This window comes from Kryptolebias marmoratus, linkage group LG13 (assembly GCF_001649575.2).
Source record: "Kryptolebias marmoratus isolate JLee-2015 linkage group LG13, ASM164957v2, whole genome shotgun sequence".
Taxonomy (NCBI): domain Eukaryota; kingdom Metazoa; phylum Chordata; class Actinopteri; order Cyprinodontiformes; family Rivulidae; genus Kryptolebias; species Kryptolebias marmoratus.
Window position 1 is genome coordinate 21,054,865 of NC_051442.1, and position 20,708 is coordinate 21,075,572.

At 41.6% G+C, this 20,708-nt stretch overlaps 2 protein-coding genes across 4 annotated transcripts in view; one reads left to right on the forward strand and one right to left on the reverse strand.

The window, feature by feature from the left end:
* Positions 1-7,570, forward strand: part of rps6kb1a (ribosomal protein S6 kinase b, polypeptide 1a) — a 19,149-nt gene extending 11,579 nt beyond the window's left edge. For both annotated transcript variants that reach the window (XM_017433595.3, XM_017433596.3), the window contains exons 8-15: positions 862-952; positions 1,043-1,133; positions 1,245-1,352; positions 1,739-1,801; positions 1,913-1,990; positions 2,779-2,886; positions 3,778-3,890; positions 5,122-7,570. In XM_017433595.3, the coding sequence (XP_017289084.1) occupies positions 862-952; positions 1,043-1,133; positions 1,245-1,352; positions 1,739-1,801; positions 1,913-1,990; positions 2,779-2,886; positions 3,778-3,890; positions 5,122-5,386 (917 nt within the window). In that variant the 3' untranslated portion in view covers positions 5,387-7,570. The remainder of the gene's footprint in view (positions 1-861; positions 953-1,042; positions 1,134-1,244; positions 1,353-1,738; positions 1,802-1,912; positions 1,991-2,778; positions 2,887-3,777; positions 3,891-5,121) is intronic.
* Positions 7,411-13,768, reverse strand: rnft1 (ring finger protein, transmembrane 1). 2 transcript variants are annotated; one of them, XM_017433590.3, is made up of 9 exons: positions 13,566-13,768; positions 12,787-13,229; positions 12,625-12,701; positions 12,435-12,535; positions 10,361-10,514; positions 10,118-10,276; positions 9,961-10,002; positions 9,752-9,853; positions 7,411-8,948 (listed from the first exon to the last, which is right to left on the reverse strand). In XM_017433590.3, exons 1-9 carry the CDS (start codon positions 13,589-13,591, stop codon positions 8,814-8,816), a joined length of 1,239 nt encoding a protein of 412 aa, XP_017289079.1. In that variant the 5' UTR covers positions 13,592-13,768; the 3' UTR covers positions 7,411-8,813. The 2 variants fall into 2 exon arrangements, with proteins under 2 accessions (XP_017289079.1, XP_017289078.1); XM_017433589.3 differs by having other exon boundaries at positions 9,937-10,002.
* Positions 13,769-20,708: the final 6,940 nt, after the last annotated feature.

The following is a 20,708-nucleotide window of genomic DNA, read 5'->3' on the forward strand; positions in this document are numbered from 1 at the left end:
GACAACTCCAGAGTGAAAGAGTGTCCAACCCCTCTCAAGGAGACTGGTTCCAGAGCCAGAGCCGTGCGTTGAGGTGAGCCCGACTATTTCTAGCCGGAACCTCTCAACCTCACACACCAGCTCAGGCTGCTTCCCCACCAGAGAGGTGACATTCCACGTCCCTAGAGCCAGCTTCTGTAGCCAAGGATCAGACCGCCAAGGTCCCCGCCTTCGGCCACTACCCATCCCACATTGCACCCGACGCCTTTGGCCCCTCCTCTTCGGGCTGTGCCCGGCTTGGCTCCATGGGTGAAAGCCCAGCCACCAGGCGCTCGCCAACGTGCCCCGCCTCCAGGCCTGGCTCGAGAGTGGGGCCCTGGTGACCCGCGTCCGGGTGAGGGAACACTTTTGAAAAATTGTTAACATTGTTAACATTTGATGTCTAAATGACCGTCATTTATTTTATCATCCAGGTTTGATTTTATTTTGCTTTTGGTGTCAGGCATCTGCACAGATCAGGTACTTCAGCCTGACTTTGCTCCCTCAGGTATCATCAGTAAAGAATCCCTGGTTTTGTTTGCTGTCACCGAGGGAATGATTAATAAAGAAACGCAGGAGAGTTTTTGGTGAACAATGCATCCTGCAGGTTTTGGTGCTTCTGATATACAGAATAAAATTTCTTGAAAATAAAAACTGGACTGGATTTAAATCCTTCTTAATATATTTCCATCTGTATTTTGTGCTGTTCTCTGGTGATCTGATCATGTTTGCACCGAGTGTGAATAAATAAATCATTTGTTCTCAGAATATATCCATCCTTTCTTAATCTGCTGTTTGTTCTGGCTTTAGTTTCACTTAATGCAACCTCCTTTTACCTTCCAGGACACGTGAAGCTGACAGACTTCGGTTTGTGCAAAGAGTCCATTCACGACGGGACGGTCACCCACACTTTCTGCGGCACCATCGAATACATGTACGGCGCTCAGTATGCCGATACATGCAGCATTTCTTTACAGTGTAGTGTGTCTGCTGTGTCACCTCGTTGTCCTTTCTCCTTCCTCAGGGCTCCAGAGATCCTAATGAGGAGCGGCCATAATCGAGCGGTGGACTGGTGGAGTCTGGGAGCGCTCATGTATGACATGCTGACAGGAGCAGTAAGTACATACTCATCTGTTCTTTAGTTGGATCTATGATGTCAATGAGCTCAGGAAAAGAAGAATTACTAGTAGCAAAACCTTCGTCTCTGACTCTCCCTACTGTCTTAGCCACCATTCACGGGTGAAAACCGAAAGAAGACAATTGATAAAATCTTGAAATGCAAACTCAACCTGCCACCTTACCTCACACAAGAAGCCAGGAATCTCCTGAAAAAGGTGAGGTGTTGACGGCCTTCCTGATAGTAGAAACACACTTGTTCATGCTTTCTGCGTCCGTGTGGACAAACCGTTTGTTTGTGCACACGCTCGTGTTTAGCGTTCAGCCGCACCACGTTGTTCCAATCAGGGGTCAGTTTTCTCTACAGCCATGGGTGGCGAGTATGTACTGGTTTGTCAAATGTCTATTCAAAAGACAAGAAGAAGAAACAAATTCGGAGTGATTTCTCACCAGGAATTTGACCTCAGCCAACAAGGAAGACGATGAAATGACACAGAAAGCCTGAATGTGTGTTTCCAACCTTATTCTCCATGCTTCACTGGACTCTGCTGAAACATCACAAAGGCTCTGAACTCTCTGAGCTTTGTTTTCCTTTCTCTCGCAGCTGCTGAAACGAAGTGCCTCATCACGACTCGGGGCTGGACCAGGAGATGCTGCTGAGGTCCAGGTAAACGCACTCAGTGACGGCAGAATCCACCGAGTACATATTTTAAGTGTGAATATGTTGGCAACGTGTCTTTGTGAAGCATAAAAATCAGTCTGTGGTGCTTTCTTCCAGGCTGAACCATTCTTCCGGTATATAAACTGGGATGACCTCCTCGCTCGCAAAGTAGAGCCTCCATTTAAACCATTTCTGGTGAGTTTTTTTTTTTTTCCCCCATTGACCAGCGTTAGTGCTTGTTACCAAAAGCTTCAGCACCACTAACATCAATATTCAGTGCAACCCAGTCTTTTTTTTGAAGGCCAAGAAGAAAACAAACTGTTGCTGTACGACATGTCTGGTAAACAGTGGCAGCGCTCTATTATAATGTCAAGAGGAGTCAACCAGCGGCTCTTTTTAACCCGGTTCTATTTTCAAGCATCTCTGCTGCTGAAAGAAAGAGCATTTCGTCTACTCACTCATTACTTGACATTCCAGCTCCTGTAGCAGCTTTCTTCTGCTTTTATATAGCAGCGCTGCCTGAAAAAAAGATCAACTATTTCCTGGCCCTGTTTCACTCTTGAGATTGATTCACCATGTAGAAAATCAGATGTTTTAAACTACTGTCTGAATTTCCCAAAATAAAAAAAATAATAATTTCTTCGTTACATCTTACATAAATAGGCTTCAATCTTTATTGTGATAAAAATAAATAGATGTTATATTTTAGATGGTACAACTCTGCCCCCTGCTGACATGATTTGGTGCCTGCAGTCTACTGTTAATATGAGCTCTGGAGATGTTGAAGTAATTTTGGTTACTTTTCAAACAGAATGTCAGCTTTCAGTAGTTCCTAACTCACACATACTGACGCTGACGCTCAGACAGATTTGCGCGTGGAGCCTGTTCTGTGTTTCACACGGCGTAACGATGCACCTGTCGGTGACAGTCTGGAGCGCCGCTCGTCTCCGCAAGGTGACTAACCGACTCACTTCTTTTGGCAGCAATCGGCTGATGACGTCAGCCAGTTTGACTCAAAGTTCACCAGCCAGACTCCAGTGGACAGCCCTGATGACTCCACGCTCAGTGAAAGTGCGAATCAAGTCTTCCTGGTGAGTGTCTGTTGCCCTGGTATCCCGCAGACTGACGGTGTTTTAGCTTTGCCCTCTCGTGATGTCATCATGATTCACCATCACCATTGCTGGCATTACAGCGGGCCTTTCAAACAGGAAACAACAAGAAGTCAGTTGTTTTTATTTAGTGATGGCTTCCTGTTGTTCCAAGCAAAGTATAAGCTCGTGGTGTGCAGAGTAGCTCGGTGAATTTGTGATGTGCTCTGACAAATTTTGCGCTTTTTTTTTCCATATTTAGACAGTGTTACAGCTGGAGTAACACTGTGTCTGACTCTTAGCTTCTGGAGAAGAGTTTCCAGAGAGACCCTAACAATAACTCTCATAAGGAGTAATCACTTTAAGAAAGATTTGTAATCATTCATTTACTTTTTAAATCATTTAGGTTAGGGTTATGTTCAGCTTTAGTGTAATTGTATCTGGGAAAAAAAGTTAGGAACAAGGAATACATGTAATTTAAGTAATTAACTTTTGGATATGGTTCTTGTTTCAGTGCAGAATTGAGAGTTAAAAAGGTAATGTTGCTAAACACAAATCAGTTTCTTCCTTGTTAATACACTTCTGCCTAATTATGTTGTGTAATCTGCAAATAAACAGGAAAAAAAAACAAAAAAAAAAAACGGGTCAGCTCTGGACACGTCTTTCCTATTTCTTTTTCAACAAGTAGGTCTTACAAGAATTTGTTAATGTTTCCCATGTGTTTTATTTCGACTCATTTTCCTGGAAGTTTCTCACTTTTCCACCACATTGCATGAGATGGTTCACTCAGTGTTTCATTGCTCATCATCAGCTGTGGCTTGTTTTAAGAAGGAGGCTCTTTGAAGAGGTGGACTCAGATCTTTCTGTTTTTGTCCTTCACCTCCTCTGTCCCAGGGTTTCACATATGTAGCCCCATCTGTGCTGGAAAACCTTAAAGAGAAATTCTCCTTCGAGCCAAAGGTCCGCTCACCGCGGAAGTTCCCTGGGAGCCCGAGGACACCTGTGAGGTAACAGCGTGTTTGTTTTTGTCTTGACTTTTGTTGAATCGCATCAGTCATTGCCAAGTCTTCTAAAACTAGTCTCCCCCTCACTGATGACTCATCTGCTGACTTTGTAAATGCAGCCGGCTCGGCCCACATGAGCCTATTGTCGGACGGATCAGCGCTTTTGTTCCAGCGGTGCGACAGCTGTTTGTTTTTAGTTTGAGTGAGGCAAGCAGAGGTCTGCTGATCAAACTGTAGACTGAACTGTAGGACTCGGAGCAGGATTGTCAAAAACATTGATACTCAAAATACTTCTCCTCCCTCCACTGAGAGCTGAACGCACAAACACTAACATCATACTGTTTTTATTGTTCTGTTCTTCATCGGGGACTCAGATCACAAACATTTCTGAACATCTATTTCTCTTTTCTAAAAACAAAAAAAAAACAAAGGACGTAGTCACACTGCTCGGCGCATTGAATCACTGCTGAAGTATTTTTTTTTTTTTTTTAAGAAACAGTCGTTCAGACCCTCCGGTAACAGCTGAGCTTCTGTTGAGGATCAGATGTGACATCAGCAGGTCATCTTGGCTGTTTTTTTAAGACGTAATGGTCTGCTTCCCCTCCAAAAAAAAGGCTCAGGCAGTTTATCTGGACACATGAAACAAAATTGTCCAGGAATGGCTGAAGACGTGGAGCTCGTCTTTCAGGAGACTGAAGGTTCAAATCCAAACCGTCCAGGCTCTGACATTCACTCCTTTTTTGTCAGGGTGAGTTTTAGGAAATATTGACTCGTAGAAATGACCTGTGCTGCTTAGGAAACTCACTCCAGGAATAATTGATCTAACTCATAATTTGGTTCAATCCCACATAAAAACAATCAATTCAAGTCTTTTTTATGTATATATAGCACAGCTTTATTCCTTAACATTTTGCTTTAAAATTAAAACAATTTTGAAAGGTTTTGTAATGTTTTTATATCTGAATTATTAGTTGAACAGTTGGGGTTAAAGCTGATTTCCTGTCAGTGGGGCTCCTTTTTCTCTTTTTCTGGAGCAGCAGTTCTGTGGGTGGGAAAACGTCTGCATTTATATGTATTAAAAAAACTTTAATGTATTTTAAATTAAAGTTTTCCTCCCTGGTATCAACCCGAAACGCAGATGAGAGAAGACAGAGATGTTTTTGTTTTTATTACCAGAACTGCCGTATCGCTAGCAGCAGACAAGAATAACTCGGGTGTCCCATCTCTTCTCCAGCCCGCTGAAGTTTGCAGGAGGGGACTGCTGGCCTCAGGGCCCCTCGCTGACAGACGACCTGTCCCTCCTGTCCCCCGGCAGCTCCGTAGACCAGCCCATGGAGGTGTCCTCCGTGGAGCAAATGGACACGAGCAGCAGCGGCACGGTCGAGACGTCGGCTCCCCTCCCCATCAGGCATCCTGCTGGCATCAACCCGGTGGCCTACAAGAAGCAGGCCTACCCCATGAACTCGAAGCGGCCCGGACACCTCCGGATGAACCTATGACGCCTGGCTTGCCCGTGAACTTTAGTTATTTTTCAATTTCTCCTCCTTTCCCTTGTTCGACCTGCAAAAAGTTCCTGAAAAGTTGACACTGTCGACGCTGATCACCAGCTCTTCCAGCAGCGCCTTCCCCTCCCTGGCCTCCAAAGTCGTCTTTACTCAGCCTGATGTGAACAGTTCAAGCACGGCTGATTTCAGATCAGCCAGCAAAGCCAGGACTGAGCTTGTTTGCCAGCTGGAGAGATGTTGGTTTACTTAACTTGGCATTATATGATTTACTGGTGCTCTTTAAACTGCAATTCTGTGCTGGGTTACTTGTGTTAAAGACAGAGAATGTTCATATCGGCCTCAACATGCCTTCTTTCCCCACTGCATTTAGAGACTGATCAGGTGGTGGGGTCACAGCGAACAGAGTTTTGCGTTGTTTTTGCGGGAGGATCAGAAGGGAGTAGGTAGAGCCCAACTAACGGAAACTCATCCTACATTTCCACCCAAGTCATGACCAAACGCTGGCACCACTTCTACCGTGTGACTGGAAAGTTTGCTGTAGGACTCCTCTCCAGGAGCACGGCTCAGTGTCTTTGTTTTGAATGTAAACACTCCAAAAGCCTTTTGTGTGGGTCCGTGCTCTTTATTTGTAAAACTCACGCAGCCGCTGGTCTGGCTGGAGACCACATACACAGTGACCCGAAATGCTCTTAAGCCAGATTGGTACCACTGCCTCTCTTTTTTTTTTTTTTCCTGATTCCAGCTCCGCTCATGTCCTCAGAGCTTTGCCGATGCTTTCTGTGCACTTAAATGCTTCTCAGTGTTAGATAACGTCAGGTTTCTATTAACAGGCCAAACTAAAACCTGTTGGATGTGAAGCTGCTGTACGAGGCTCGTCTAGCCCCAAATAAAAACTGATCACACAGTTGGAGGCAGATTCCTTCAGCTTTACTGGAAATGGAGTGTATGAGAATTAGCTGTTTGTTTGTTTTTTTGCTATTTTAACACTTTGGGAGTTTACTGAATTTGTCGGCTGGTTTGTTCCTGGTGAAAACAACCGAACAGACGAGTCACTGCTTATCAAAGAATCTTGAATGTTTTGTCCATAAGGTTACATTTTTTTATACTGACATTGTTTTCTAGATCAACGCTTGTTCCTGGAAGCTTTGTGTTGTTTTTTTTTGCATTGTTGAGGTTTGTGTGCAAGCAGAGCCCACAGTTCCAATAATGCTCTGGTTTCAGACTGAACTTTTTTTTTTTTTTTTTTCCCTTTTCCCCATTCTGGTACAACAGCTGTGTTCCAACTCTGTTTTGTTTATTTATTTCGAGTGCCATTTTGCTTCCACAGCATCATGCACACTATGCAAATGTATTTATGACGCGTTCCTGTGAAGGCAGCAGAATGTGTTGATCGTTTTGATTTCCTTTTGTTGTATGCGGGATTTTATTTTCCAAACATTTTACGACCTCAGATGCAGCTTTTATTTGAAAATCTGCCTAAAATGTTTTACAGTATTTATTTTGTGCCATAATATTATTTTTTTTAGGGAATATTAAAATTAAGTTTTGATATTTAAGACTTGATGAACACTCCAGTTTTTTTTTATTTTGCAGTGCTTTAGATAAATACGGCATATTGTAAAGGATAAAAAAGACCAGTGGGAGTTGTGCCTTTTCCATTCTGGGTGTACAATTAGCTGTAAATGTAAATATTGTGTTGGACGGACAGGGATTGACCCCTAACATTCTCCCACACCTCTACTCGATGGACATTCTTTGCTTCACCAAGTTGTTGTGAAATGCTCAGACTGGAATCATGTTTGGAGCAGACAGGACGTTCTGAACACTGGTGGGCATTAAAAGTCATTTCTGTTACCATTCCCCATTCCAGGGACAGATTTAGGAATGTCAAGATGTATCATGTATGAATCGAAATCAATAAAACTCAAAAATGTTTCTAATCCATCGTGATGCACCAGAATGGTTTTGCATTTTTGAAACTTTCTTTTGCTGCTACATAAAACAGGAAAGCACATTTCTATGGTGATTGAAATCTTTATTCAGATCATTTATAAAGAGAAGTGAAATGATTTTCATATAGAAAATAAATCATAGTCTTTGGTTGTTACAAAACCTGTAAAGCCCCCACTATAGAAAAATAATTTGTGTAAATCAGTCTCACAATTCCTATCATTTTCAGCCCGCAGGAAAACGGCACACGTTGATTCTTTGAAGCTGTCACGTCGCTGCAGCTGAGGGCTGTACCACGAAGTCAGATCAACAGTTTCACTGGCTCTGTTGAGCTCAAAGTCAGAGTTTTCGTTCTCACGAAAGAGGATTTCTTTGATCGCCATCAGAACTCATCAGCTGCTCCGTGAGGCGTTCAGTTTCAGCACGAATCCGTCCGTTGTCCGATTTCTTTTCTCAATGATTTCACCTGACAGAAAAACACCGCAGGTGCTCGTAATTCTGCCCCAGCGTTTTGAAATAAACGTCAGATTGTCAAATTCCACAACATGATAAATGTTAAAGCTCAGTCAGTGCCTAGTGACAATTTAGAGTAGGTATATATGTTTCTATATGAATATTAACAGGTTTCTGCCCCATTCCTCTCTTGTTCTGATTGTGGAACAGTCTTTTATTCTTCTCTCTCCTGTAATGCATCCTGTTCCTTCTGAATGAAGTCTCAGGGTTTATTTTTACCTGTAATTTTCTTTGCTTAGCCGCTACATTTTAAGTGAAAAGGCATTAAAATGACAAGCGAAGCGCCCCTCTTCATGTTAACGTACGCAGAGAGAGAGAGAAAAAAAAAAGGTCCGGTTCGTCGGACAGAACCATCGCGGCACGTGTGCAGCTGGAGGTTTTCATAAAGCTGGGGGGTGGGGGGGTGGAAAGAAAGCCCAGCTTTGTTGAGCTTCACAGTACAGCCCGCTCTGCTCTCCGACACCTTCACCAGAAAAGATGCTTTTCATGAGTTCAGAATCACAGGACACAGCGTTCATGTGTTGTGTGACAAAAGTTTGCTAAAAATACTTTGCTTTTTTTTAAAAAAAACATGCGCACTTGTATCTTACGCTCCCAGATCTAGAAGAAGAAAAAAAAAAACTAGCAACACAATTTAAACCCCATCAGGAAAGTTTATACTGACGTGAAAGCTGAAGAAAGGCAACAACACAAATGAAAACTAGTTAAAACAAAGATCACGGAAATCGTGTGGAAGAAGGGATGAGCTGGTAAATCTAAAACACGTCTCTGTGAAAGTGTCGTCTATAATGTCTTTAGGAAGTCCAGCCCTTAGCTGAATAATAAAAAGTGTTTGACAATACTCATCAGTGTGGTTTGAAAAGGATCAGGGGGAAACAACAAAAGAAAATCATATTACATATAAAGGAATACCGATGTCCCCCCTTGCTGTTGTTTGGCTCCCTGTGTGCCGCGTGGCTCAGTACAGCTGCAGGTGAGGAGACGTGGTGCCATCCCTCCATTTGTACACCTTGTCTGTGATCACGGTGCGGCAGAGGGGGCAGATCTTCTCCCGGTTAAACCACAGGGCGATGCACTCGTCGCAGAAGATGTGCTGCTCGGCAGAGAAAGGAAAAAGCAGGTCAGCGTGTCTTTTACTTCTTCTTCAGGAAATGAATAAAAAAAAGGAAGAGGAATAGAACAACATGGATGAGAACTACAGCAAGAAAACATTCAGTTGTTATAGACAAAACCACATCTACCATACAGAACATGATAAAAACGTTATCATTTTCCCCACCAAACTGAAGTGCTATTGAGAAAAATTAAAAAATAAATCTGAAAATTAAAAAAAAAAGAAGTTATTTGATTTTTGTTTCCAAACAGCCAAGACAAAAGTCAAAGACGAGGTGTTTTCTGAAGTCTAAAATCAGTTTTAAAAACAAAACATAAAATCACTGTTGAACGGAAACAAATAAAGGCTTGTTTTTGCTCACGTCTATGTGTGTATGTTTGAGATATTTTACTAACAAACACTGACAACTTATGAAGAAGCGCCTTCAGTTTTGGTTTTGTTGCGACTTGTTTTGTTTGACAAATACGTGACGAAAGTCTGATATTTTTACAGGGGTTTGCCATTTGTATGTTACTCATAAACAAGATTTTAACTAAATCTGTGACCTTGAAATCAATAGGGATCATCCTTGACTCCTGAGGTGTCCTGCTATGCAGTTTGAGGTTCCCATGTTGAAGTGTCATCAATTTAAGAGCTCAGACAAGACATTGTATAACGAACACTTTGTTTTGTGTATTTAAAACCAAATGAACTGTTTTTTGTGTTGTTGTTGTTCTTGATTATTTTCAATATCCCCTTTGAGAAGGAAGACTGGATGTCCTACAGACTCTGGTGGTTTTTACCTGACAGATCAGAGCCCGGGGGTCACGGTACTCCCCCTGACAGATGGGACACACGTCTCCAGCCTCGATGCACTGAGCTCTTGTTGCTGCAGAGCCTGTGTGCTGAAGAGCACAAATACACCCAGCTGCTCACCAAGTCTCAACCATTAGCCTGAATAGGAAGTGAAGAGCTATTTGCCGCCTACCTCGCCCGCTAGAAACACACTCACAGTTTTCAGTAAAGATGTCGACTGGTTGTAAAATCCTAAAAGCTGAAAATGAGCAGAAAACGTTGCACTTTTATAATCCAAATAAAAGGAGGATTTCATATTTTTTGCCTTAAAAAAAAAATAAAAAAAAATCTGTGACTTGTTTGTGGGATCTCACCTTCAATATGAGGTAGAGCAAAGCCAACAGGACCCCTAGTGTGAGCCCAGGGGTCCCGTCAGACTCCTGGTAGGTGACCAGGTAACGGAACCACAATGGAACTGGCGCTGTAGCTTGGTGCACTTGACCCAGCTCCTCGGTCAACATCAGCCACCGACCCTGAAGGCGAAGACAAACTTAACGGAGTCGTCCACATCGCTTTTCTTAAACCCCAATCCTGAGGTGAACTCTGCTGCTTCCTACCTGGGTTCTGCAGGTGACCAGTGAGGCGGGCACCAGCAGGATAAGGCACTTAACTCCCATGAAGAGGAGCTTTATTATCAGGTTGGTGATGCCGACTGCCCAAAGAGTCTCCCAGAAACCCAGCGGCTCAATGGTCGGACTGAGGAAGATGAGGCTGGAAAGACGAGGACACTCTGGTTACCTGGCAACATCTGCAACCGCACATTTCAAGAAACTTCTACTGACATTTCACTGCTTAGCTAATAAAAGAGATGTTTGTTTGTTTGTTTAGGTCAGCTCATTTTTAGGTTATACTAATGCAGGGAACAAAGATTAATATTAACTGCAAACACACACACAAGAAAAAAAAAATATATTTCAGACAAGAAATCAAAAAAGAAACAACAAGATTAATCTTTTTTTTTTCCCTTCATGATGCCAATTTAAATACAGTCAATGAGCCTTTTTGTGTTCAGTGCTCCAGTATCAAAAATGCATATTTACGCTTTTCTAGAAATATTAAAAATGCTTTCCCCAAAAATGCATTTTTCACCCATCTTATAAACGTTCTGTTTTATCTTTTAGCATAGGTTGAACAACTGGGAGATAAAGTTAGAGAGGACAGACTGATGGTTTGGACATGTGCAGAGGAGGGACAGTGGACATATTGGTAGAAGGATGTTAGAGATGCAGCTGCCAGGAAAGAGACAAAGAGGAGATATATGGATGCAGTTAGAGAGGACATGGACGTAGTTGGAGTGAGGACAGAGGACACAGAAGACAGAGTTAGATAGAGGAGGATGACTCGCTGTGGAGACCCCTGAAAAGGGAACAGCCGACAGAAGAAGAAGAAGATTCTGAGCATCTTCTTGCTGCTGATGTTCAGCTGGACTGCTCAGTTAAACACCTTCTGGTCGTCGAACTGTCCTCTTTAATTAACTGTTTCCAAAACAACAAGCAGCAGCTGAGCAACAATTATCTACAGCTAAACTCGGACAAAACTGAAACTTCATTTATTGCCCCGGAGTTCAGCGCCATCTCCGCCATTAAACGGCGACTGGAAGAAAAGAGATTCTCACATAAGCCCGGTCTCAGAAACTTTGCTGTAATCTTCGATGACGCTTTGACCCCGGAGCATCACTTAAAGCGATTAATAAGAATCTGAGGAACATTTTAAAACTCAGATGAATGGCATCAACAAGTAACCCTGAGATGTTTGTTTCTCTTAATAAGAAGGGCCTAACTCGCTTTATAATTGACTTTTAATTGTGTTTTGCCCTATAAAACATTAGTTATTATTTTTATTTTCATCACCGCCCGCCACCAAAAGACGAAGGTGGACAATAACATTGTTGTGTGTTCATGTGTGTGTCTAATTTTAATGAAACTTGCAGAAAGTAATCACAGCACGTGCATCTACAACTGATTACCTTTGGAAGTTAACTCATTTTAAAAACAGTCACCACATCTAATCGACGGCACAAGACAAAAAATGGCTACAACCCAGTCAAATTTTACAGATGTTGAGCTCAAATTTGATGTGGTAGTAGCTGAGAGTCATTCACAACATGCACTTTGAGTATGACATCTTGCAATACTGCACATAATGTTAATAAAAAGGTTTGACCCAGACGGCTGCAGCTCTATCATTTCTAATCATAAGATGATCTTAGTGTAAAACTCTGGTGACAAAGGTGACGGGCGACACATCCTCTCAGGGAATGCTTTAATTAAAGTGTAATTTTGGAGTTCAAATGGGCCTTTTGCCATAAACTGTTGAAAGTTTCTCTGAAATGGCATTCTGTAGTGAGTTTTGTTACATTTTTATTCTCTTCCATCATCTGAAGCCTAATTTACTCGAGGATACTTCCGTAAGCGATACAAAACTAGATGTATTCATCAACCTATCTGAGTGTGTCTAATCATAAACAACAGATGATTCTTCTGAAATCTGTGAACTCTGAAATGTTGCGTGTTTGGTTCTGTTGTCGTATTGAACGCATCCTAGGACCACCACAGGAGAATCAAATCAGCGGGGAGCTTTAGAATTGGCGAACAGAGGCGTAGAAACGTCCGATGAGACGAATGAATTTACCAGTTGTACAGTGTCTCGCTGAGAAAGGTGTAATAAAGCAGGAGGGTGGAGGAGCTGAGGAGGAGCAGCAGCCATATGCACCGCAGCTTGGAGTAATGATCCTGGGGACACACACAGGTACACACAGGCGTCAGAAATTTACACAACAACATTCATAGATAAACGCATCTCAAGCCAGTTCTGAACGCACCTGAAGAAAGACTTGACTCTGAATGTTTTTGTTTACATATAAAAAAGTGGTAAAGAGGCCAACTCCAACCGCCAGCCCTGGTAAACGGAGAGAAAGGGTGTAAGTAGGGTTTGCAGTATACGTGGCGGTGGCGGTGGCGGTGGCGGTGGATCTCCTCCTCACCTAGAGCGTGTTGGATGACCAGTTTAGCACACAGTATGATGAGGAAAGGAAGACTCTTCTGGAGCCAGCGGAGGAGGCAGCGAAGTTCAGACATGGAGGCACTGGGTTCTCCGGAGTCCACATCAGACTCAGGGGGGTCCGGTTCGGGCTCTGAGCTGGAGTGGTGCTGTGTCCGGTTCTGTCCATGCGTGTGGGCGTGGGAGTGGGAGTGGGGGCCGACCCTGGACCTCCTGGATGACGCGCCTCCACTCGACTCCCCGGGGCTCCCGCCCATGGAGACCCGCACCTCCCCGCTGTCGGCGGCAGTGAGCGGCGTCCCGGCGTGGAGCTCGGCCTGCAGGTTCAACGACAAACCATTTCCTGCGTGACCGCCCCGCTCACCTGAATCAGGCTGCATCACAGTCGGACACTCCCTCGGTATCAGTTTTCTTCTGAAATCACTCCTGGGACACAAACACACCCGAAAGATTCAGTTTCTTTCTGAACTACCTGTCAGGCATCGTTTTGTTCCAATACTTTATCTTGACTGGTTTAAATAACTCAGGTCACCTGCTTGGAAGTGACAGGTTTAATAAAGTTTTATGTGTCGTCTCCCAAAACTAACAAACTGAAACTATACTGGTCAGGCTTTTCTTCCAACCCACGCCAAATGCCAGTCCAAACAGGTACTTTCGGGTCATAAAACTAGTAGTTACTAAGTGACAGAGCCATAGCAGATGTCTCTTTCCAGCACACACACACAGTTAGCTGTTAGCATTAGCAGCCGACAGACGGCTCACCTGTCATTCTGCACCCGGAGTTTCATGGTAAGCTCCTGATCCCCATCTAGCACAGAAGCCGAGTCACCCAACAAAATTAAAATAAAAACAAAAAAAACAAAAACAAAACTAAGCTGCTAGCTTTTAAGCTAAGCCCGTCCGTTCAAAACATTCTGACGTTTTTTACGACAGTACACGTCACGAGCTTCTTTTCTTACTGCGTCACGGCGTAGAAACCCTACCGCCATCTAGCGGAGACCTTTTACAACTACACTCATGTTCAAAACCCGTAATGACTGAAGTTTAGCATATTGCCACACTTTACACTGGCTGCAAGATTAAAAGTCACACAGCACTACTTTATTATGGCTACACATTTTTATTATGCTGGGGTTACTGGGTGCTATCATATTTTTTGGTGTTGAAGGGGTTGAGCTTGCCAAATCAAACATTTCTTTCTGTTTTTTCCTGTAGGGATTTCACTTCAGTTTATCTCTATATTTATTCGCTGTTCTTTAATTTTTGATTTTGAACAAGACAAGACACTTCCTTAAGTTTGTAGATTTGTGTGATGTATTAAAAAGAAAATATTGACTGATTTGTTAACACAACGGCTCTACCATCATCCATCCATAGCTCTTAAAAATGAGTCACATAAGACTTTTGTTAGAATTTGTTGTGTTTTGGCAGTAAGATGTATGTCTAGGATGCCATATGGGGTTCTTCCTTTTCTTTTGCAGTGTCTTTGTTCTTGCAGCATCTTTTAAAACTATTTTATTTGTGATTTACAATACCCTACACATGCAATTTTCTAGATTTTAAAAATGCAAATAAGATATAAATAAAATCAACTTTTTCTTTTTCGAACTGAGAAGCAATGACTTATTCTCAACAGATGTAATTCCCACTTAGAACAACTATAGAGATGTAAAATTTATTTATTTATTAACCTTTATTTAACCAGGTAAGTCTGATTGAGATCACAAAGCTTAAGATTCTGTGAAGAGCTCAGGGCATGACAACCATGTGTGCACACAAGCTGGTTTGTGCACAGATCCATGTACGTCACACCATTCATACACTTGTATTTAAGAATTTGTATGCGCAGGAGCCTTTCTGAGTGTGAAAGCTATCATATTTATGAGTTTGAGGGTAAAAATCTATGCAAAAAATATTTATATTTATTCACTTCTAATGCTTAGGTCTGTGGAGTTTCATCAAAATTCATTCAGTGGTTCTTTAGATATTTTGCTAACAGACAAACCAAGCTGACTTCAACTGTGCTTAGCGCTTGAAATATATGTTGGGGATGATTCTGAGCCTCTTCTTTAGCTCAGTATCTGTAAAATTCACTAAGTTAGGATAGGGTAAGGTAAATATATGGAAACAGACAAACAAACCCCCACCCCTCACATCCAACACACACTCAAACAAAAGCAATAACATCATCATCACTGTCCACCTTCGCCTTTCAGTGGTGGGTGATGAAGACAGGTTTTCCTTCAGGTTTTTGCAATTATTTCTCGCCCTGCTGTGAAGGCGTTAACTGCTTTCATATAATGTTTATATAATGTTTATGGACACATGCATAAACATCATGCACTGAGCATATAGTTTTTTTTATTTATACCAGATGTTAAGGCAAGAAAACCCAACAAAGATCACTAAAATAACTCGAAACTGAAAAAAGAAATAATAATGATAATAAATACTTAAAATCCACTAATGAAAATCAAACAATGCTTTTGAATTTTGGTTCAACAGAATTATTAAAAAAGAGCTAATTAAACTGGCCTTGACAAAACGAATGCACACCTAAAAGAGATTTAAACTAATTTGCCCACAGAGACATGTTAAACTAAGGTGTGTCCTGTAATCAGCATCATAGGTGTTTTTAGTCTTGCATTTAAAGGGTTAAAAGCAGTCACAGGGCTGTTTGGTATGATGGTGTGTACCACACTGAACATGGAGCACAGAAAGCTGAGGACAGAGTTGTCTCAGGAGCTTAAAAAGAAAATTATTGAGCAACATATTTAAGGTTAAAGACTATAAAACCATCTCCAAGCAGCTGGATGTTCCTGTGACTACAGCTGCACAGATTATTCAGAAGTTTAAGGTCCAAGGAAGATTAGAATTTGCCAAAATGCCTATTGACAAGTCCCAAAGCTTCCCAGTAAATGTCCTTTGTAACGATGAGAGAAAACTGGAACTTTTTGGCAACAGGCCACATCATCTCTGTGTTCACAGAGGCAAAAATATAACATCCAAAGAAAAGAACTCTGTACCTACAGAGAAACATGGAGGAGGTTCTGTTCTGCATCTGACTCAGGGTGTCTTGAATCTGTTCACAGTCCAATGAAATCTAAAGACTATCAGGTCGTTCTGGAGCTAAATGTGTCAGAAAGCTTTGTCTCAGTCGCAGGTTATGGGTCCTCCAACAGAATAACGACCCACAACACAGTTAAAAACACCAAGAATGGCTCAGAACAAAACATTGGACTATTATGAAATGGCCTTCTGAGTCCCGATCTAAAACCTGTTGAACATCTGTGGAAGGAGCTGAAACATCTGGAAAAGAAACCGTCAAACCTGAGACAGCTGAATCAGTTTGTTCATGAGGAGAGAACCAAAATACCCGTGGACAGGTGCAGACGTCTCCGAGCCTCACAAGGTTGAGAAATAAAATACTGAGTTAAGGATACAATAATTTTTTCAGGAGCAGTTTCATTAGTTTTTTTTTTTTAATCATTTGGTTGAACCAAAATTCATTACTTGGTTTAAAGTTCTTTTTTTCTTTTGCCGGTTTTGAATGATTTCAGTGACCTATGTGGGGGTTTCCTTCTTTAACAAAAAGGGTACAAACAAATTTGCCCCCGTCTGTATGACTTCTTTTCGTACGTTTTTAGCCGCAGTGCTGTTATCTGAAATTCATCAGATAAAACTTTGAACCAAAAGTGGCTGAAAATCAAAAGTTCAGGACCTGAAAACAGATCCTACCCTCTCAGGTCGTACGCAGCCAGTGTCGGTTTCACTCCTCCATCTTCATCTAAATGTTTTTGAACTGTGCTCCTTTTGGGCCAACCCCAGTTCAGGGGGGTTTTGTTGTCTCTACAGTCATGGACGGTCTTACACGGACACGGTACGAGCATGGAGGCAGACTGTGTGGTAAAAGGAGGTTAATGTAGTGTGGCAGTGGGAGCTGTTCCTCAGCTCTGTTCGGCTCTCTGTAATCGTGTTATTGCACTGTGGAATTGTCAGAGGAGCTGTGCTGCCCCAGTCAAGATATCTGAGGGAAGTCTGTGGAGGGAGGTTAACCTGACATATAAATTGCTATCTGCCAAGATGAATGGAGCTCGCCGGAGAGCCGTTGAGGAGAGCGGTGACCTGACATCATTTCTGACAGACTCAGTATCATCCCAGTCATCTCTCTGCCTTCCTGTCTCCGCTCACGATGCCAGCTGCTTCCTCTCATCTCTTTTTGGGACCGCCAGACATTCGGTGAGGGTTCAGTCCTCACTTCAGTACATCCACACACAAACGCAAACACAACTAAGTGTTGGGCTTTTTTTAGATTTCAGAAACAATAAGGCTCAGTTTCTTTGTTGTTTTTAAAACAAGAGCTTTTTTTTTTTAGTTTTGCAACATAATTAAAACAAAGTTTCTCAAATAAAAAAAGATGCAGTGTTCTTTAATAGTAAATCACACTGAACCAAATAAAATGTTCTTAGCTGGAGAGAAGTCTGAACTTTAGGAAGCTCAGTGGAGGAACTGGACCCTTCTCCTCACATTGCTGCTGTCATAAAACCATGTTGTCTTGCTGAAATCAGCACAGTGTTCACTGAAAATGTGCTGTGGCTATTTGAACATTTTCAAAACTTTGCACTGGCATAAAATACTAAATTACCACGTGAGCGACACTTAATGTTAGTTTTGAACTGTTTGAAGTTAAACCGAGATTTTTGAGATTCTTTGTTTAAGATTTTATTACCTCTGCGGCGTTGGTTGGTTTAAGATAGATAGATAGATAGATAGATAGATAGATAGATAGATAGATAGATAGATAGATAGATAGATAGATAGATAGATAGATAGATAGATAGATAGATAGATAGATAGATAGATAGATAGATAGATAGATAGATAGATAGATAGATAGATAGATAGATAGATAGATGAGGGGAAATTCAAATGTCCAGCAACTTATTTTAGACAGTGGTGGAGGGATCAAAGGGCATTCAAAAGTCTGATATCAGACGGGTCAAAGCGCCTCCTCAGCCTCTCAGTTCCGCAGCTCAGTGAGAGGAGCCTCCTGCTGCTCCTCCGCTTGGCCCGGAGGCTGTAGAGGGGGTGTCTGCTATTGTTCATTATTGCTTCTTCTCCACAACAGTTCCGAGTGAGTCCAGCCTCCTGCTAAACACCAAGCTGGCTGTCTTCACCAACTTGTCCTGTCTCTTTGTATGTTTTTGCCTGTCAGGTTGAATCCCCAACCCACAGCCATTAAAAGGAGGACACTGGGCGCCAGAGTCCTAAAATGCATGCGGCGTCTCATCACAGACATCAAAAGACCTGAGCTATTTGCAGCAGGAAGAGGCTCTGCCCCTTCTCGAAGAGCGATCCACCTATGGGTCAAGTCCAGCTTGTCCTTTTCTCAGACCAGCAGAAAGGAGGGACCTTGATCTCCTGAAGTCCACCACCATCTCCTTGGGTTTGTCCATCCTTCTGACAGACTAACTTTTAGATGGCAAACTCATAAAACAAAACTCTTTTGTATGATGAGATGGAGCCAATGGTTAAGCAGCAATTGGATAAATATTCATAATGTAATATCCCATATGGGAGGTTATGCAGTATTAAGACTAAAAGAGTGATACACTTTGATTACAGCTTTAGATTGATTCATTTTCTTTACCGACATCAGAATAGTCAGTTGAGTCAGATAACCACTAACCAACGCTTGTAATATTTTTATATTTATGTGAATGCACACTATTGCTTTACTGTTTAGGTTCCTCTGTGTGTAACCATTCATATATCAAATAGACACAAACAGAATACATACATTGAAAACAAAACAATAAAAATAAAAATGCAGATTTAAAACTATACAGTTATGGATAAATAGTAAATGTTAATCCTAAAAGCTTTTAGCTACAGTTTTGCTACTTCTTTTAATTAAGGTTTTGGCCATGTTTGTTCCATGTTTTGCTGATTTCAGCTTTTAGCTACAGTTGTGCCAGTTTTATAATTTTGCAATGGTTTAGATCCTTTCAGCTTTAAGCTGTGGTTTTCCTAATGTTTGCCTTGGTTTTGGCTCGCTCACTTTAGTCTTTTACCTGCTTGTTTTAACTTTTACGAAATTGAGCCAAGTCCTTCAGCACTCAGCATTTACTCTGCATTTTTTGCAGAAACTGCTTTTGTTTTCTAGTCACTTTTTGTTTTCTTGGTTGATTGAAGCTGATATGACTGTATCCTCATTTTCCACTTGAATATCTAGTAGTGTTAGTGGCTAATGTCACCAGAATTAGTCTTGCAGACGCTCAGCACTTTGTGATTTGCTCTCAGCCTAAAGATCCACTAAACAAAATGTAAAATTGTCTGTATATTTCACATATAAAGTGTGACTGTATGAAGCAACACCAAACATAAGCTGAGAGACATAACTTGTCACAGTTGCTATTTTATCTCATGTCCAGCAGGTGGTGCTGTTTGATAAGTGATGAAAGGGTAAGGTAACCAATGCACAAAACAATCCCTATTTTTGCAGCATCAAATGATTTTTATTCCACATGTTTAAACCTTATTTTTGCAATGTTTTGGGCCTTAGGGAACATGTTTTAAATTGTGGACACAGAAAAAACTTTAATATTTAGCCATTCTTTAACCAATCAACACAACATTTGAAGATTTATTGGCTTACTGGGCAGCTTAAACACATGCATCCACCTCAGAGAGTAAATTAGTGTCGTTTCCAGAAACACCAGTGGCCATCAAAGAAGGAAAAAAAACAAATGATTGTTTTTTTTGTTTTGACTGTGGCCTTGGACACGTCCCATTGTCCACACCCTCCTCATCTCCGGGGTCGTAACCCTCTCACGCAAACCTCTGCTCTTCTCTTTCATCTTCGGAGATCGGCTTCACCTGAATCTGTGTGAGAAGAAGCAGATCAGCAGCAACATGGCTCCTAAACTGTCAATCTGATCGATGTGTGCAGGCCGGATCTAGGCCACTGCATTAGTCGTGGAGCCTCTCAGCCTCTTTGCTGTGGAAACACATCACTGCTCTCATCTTGTCGCTTCTGGGTGGTGCAATTGTTTCGTCCTGTGCATAACACGATGTGCATTTAAATGTTCACCCAGCAGCAGACATGACCCGGTACATTTGGTCAGTGTCACGGTGACTGGAGACAGAGAAAACAAGTTAATTATTGTCTGAATGTTGTTTCAGCATTCACACTACTGTTTCCTGTTTTGTTTTTTTTACTTTTCTGTGCAGTTTTTGTAATCTGACTACTTCTGCATGCTGTGTGCTATTCTTAGCCATTTGTTTATCAAAGTGTTCAAGTCATTCACATATATTTCCTCCTAGAATTATACTGAGATCTTTTCTGTTCTTTCAGAAACATTGTTCTTTGAAATCTGCTTCGGTCTTCTTGTTCTGTTTTTGTTCTCTTATGCTATTAGGTTTTAGCTAGTCTTTTGCTACTTTTAGTTTCTTGCTGGCATTTTTGCTACTTTTAGGTTTTAGCCACTATTCTCCTACTTTTAGCTAGCATTTTGCCGCTTTTACATTTTAGCCAGGATCTTGCTACTTTTAACTTTTAGCTAACCTTTTCCTGCTTTTTGCAAGTCATTTGCTACTTTTAGCTATTGTTTTTTAGTTATCGATAGCTAACGATAACGTTAGCTATCGTTTTTTTAGCTAAAAACGATAGCTAACGATAGTTTCCTAGCTATTTTGCTACTTTAGAATTCATTTTGTTTTTGTTTTAGATTTTAACTGTTGTTTTGCCATTTTTATCTTTTACCTAGTGTTTTGCTACTTTTAGCTTCAGCTAACCTTTTGATACTTTTTCAGCTAGCCTTTTGCCCCTTTTAGCTAACCTTTTCCAGCTTTTAGCCAGCTTTTTGCTACTTTTAGCTATTTGTAAGTCATTTGCTACTTTTA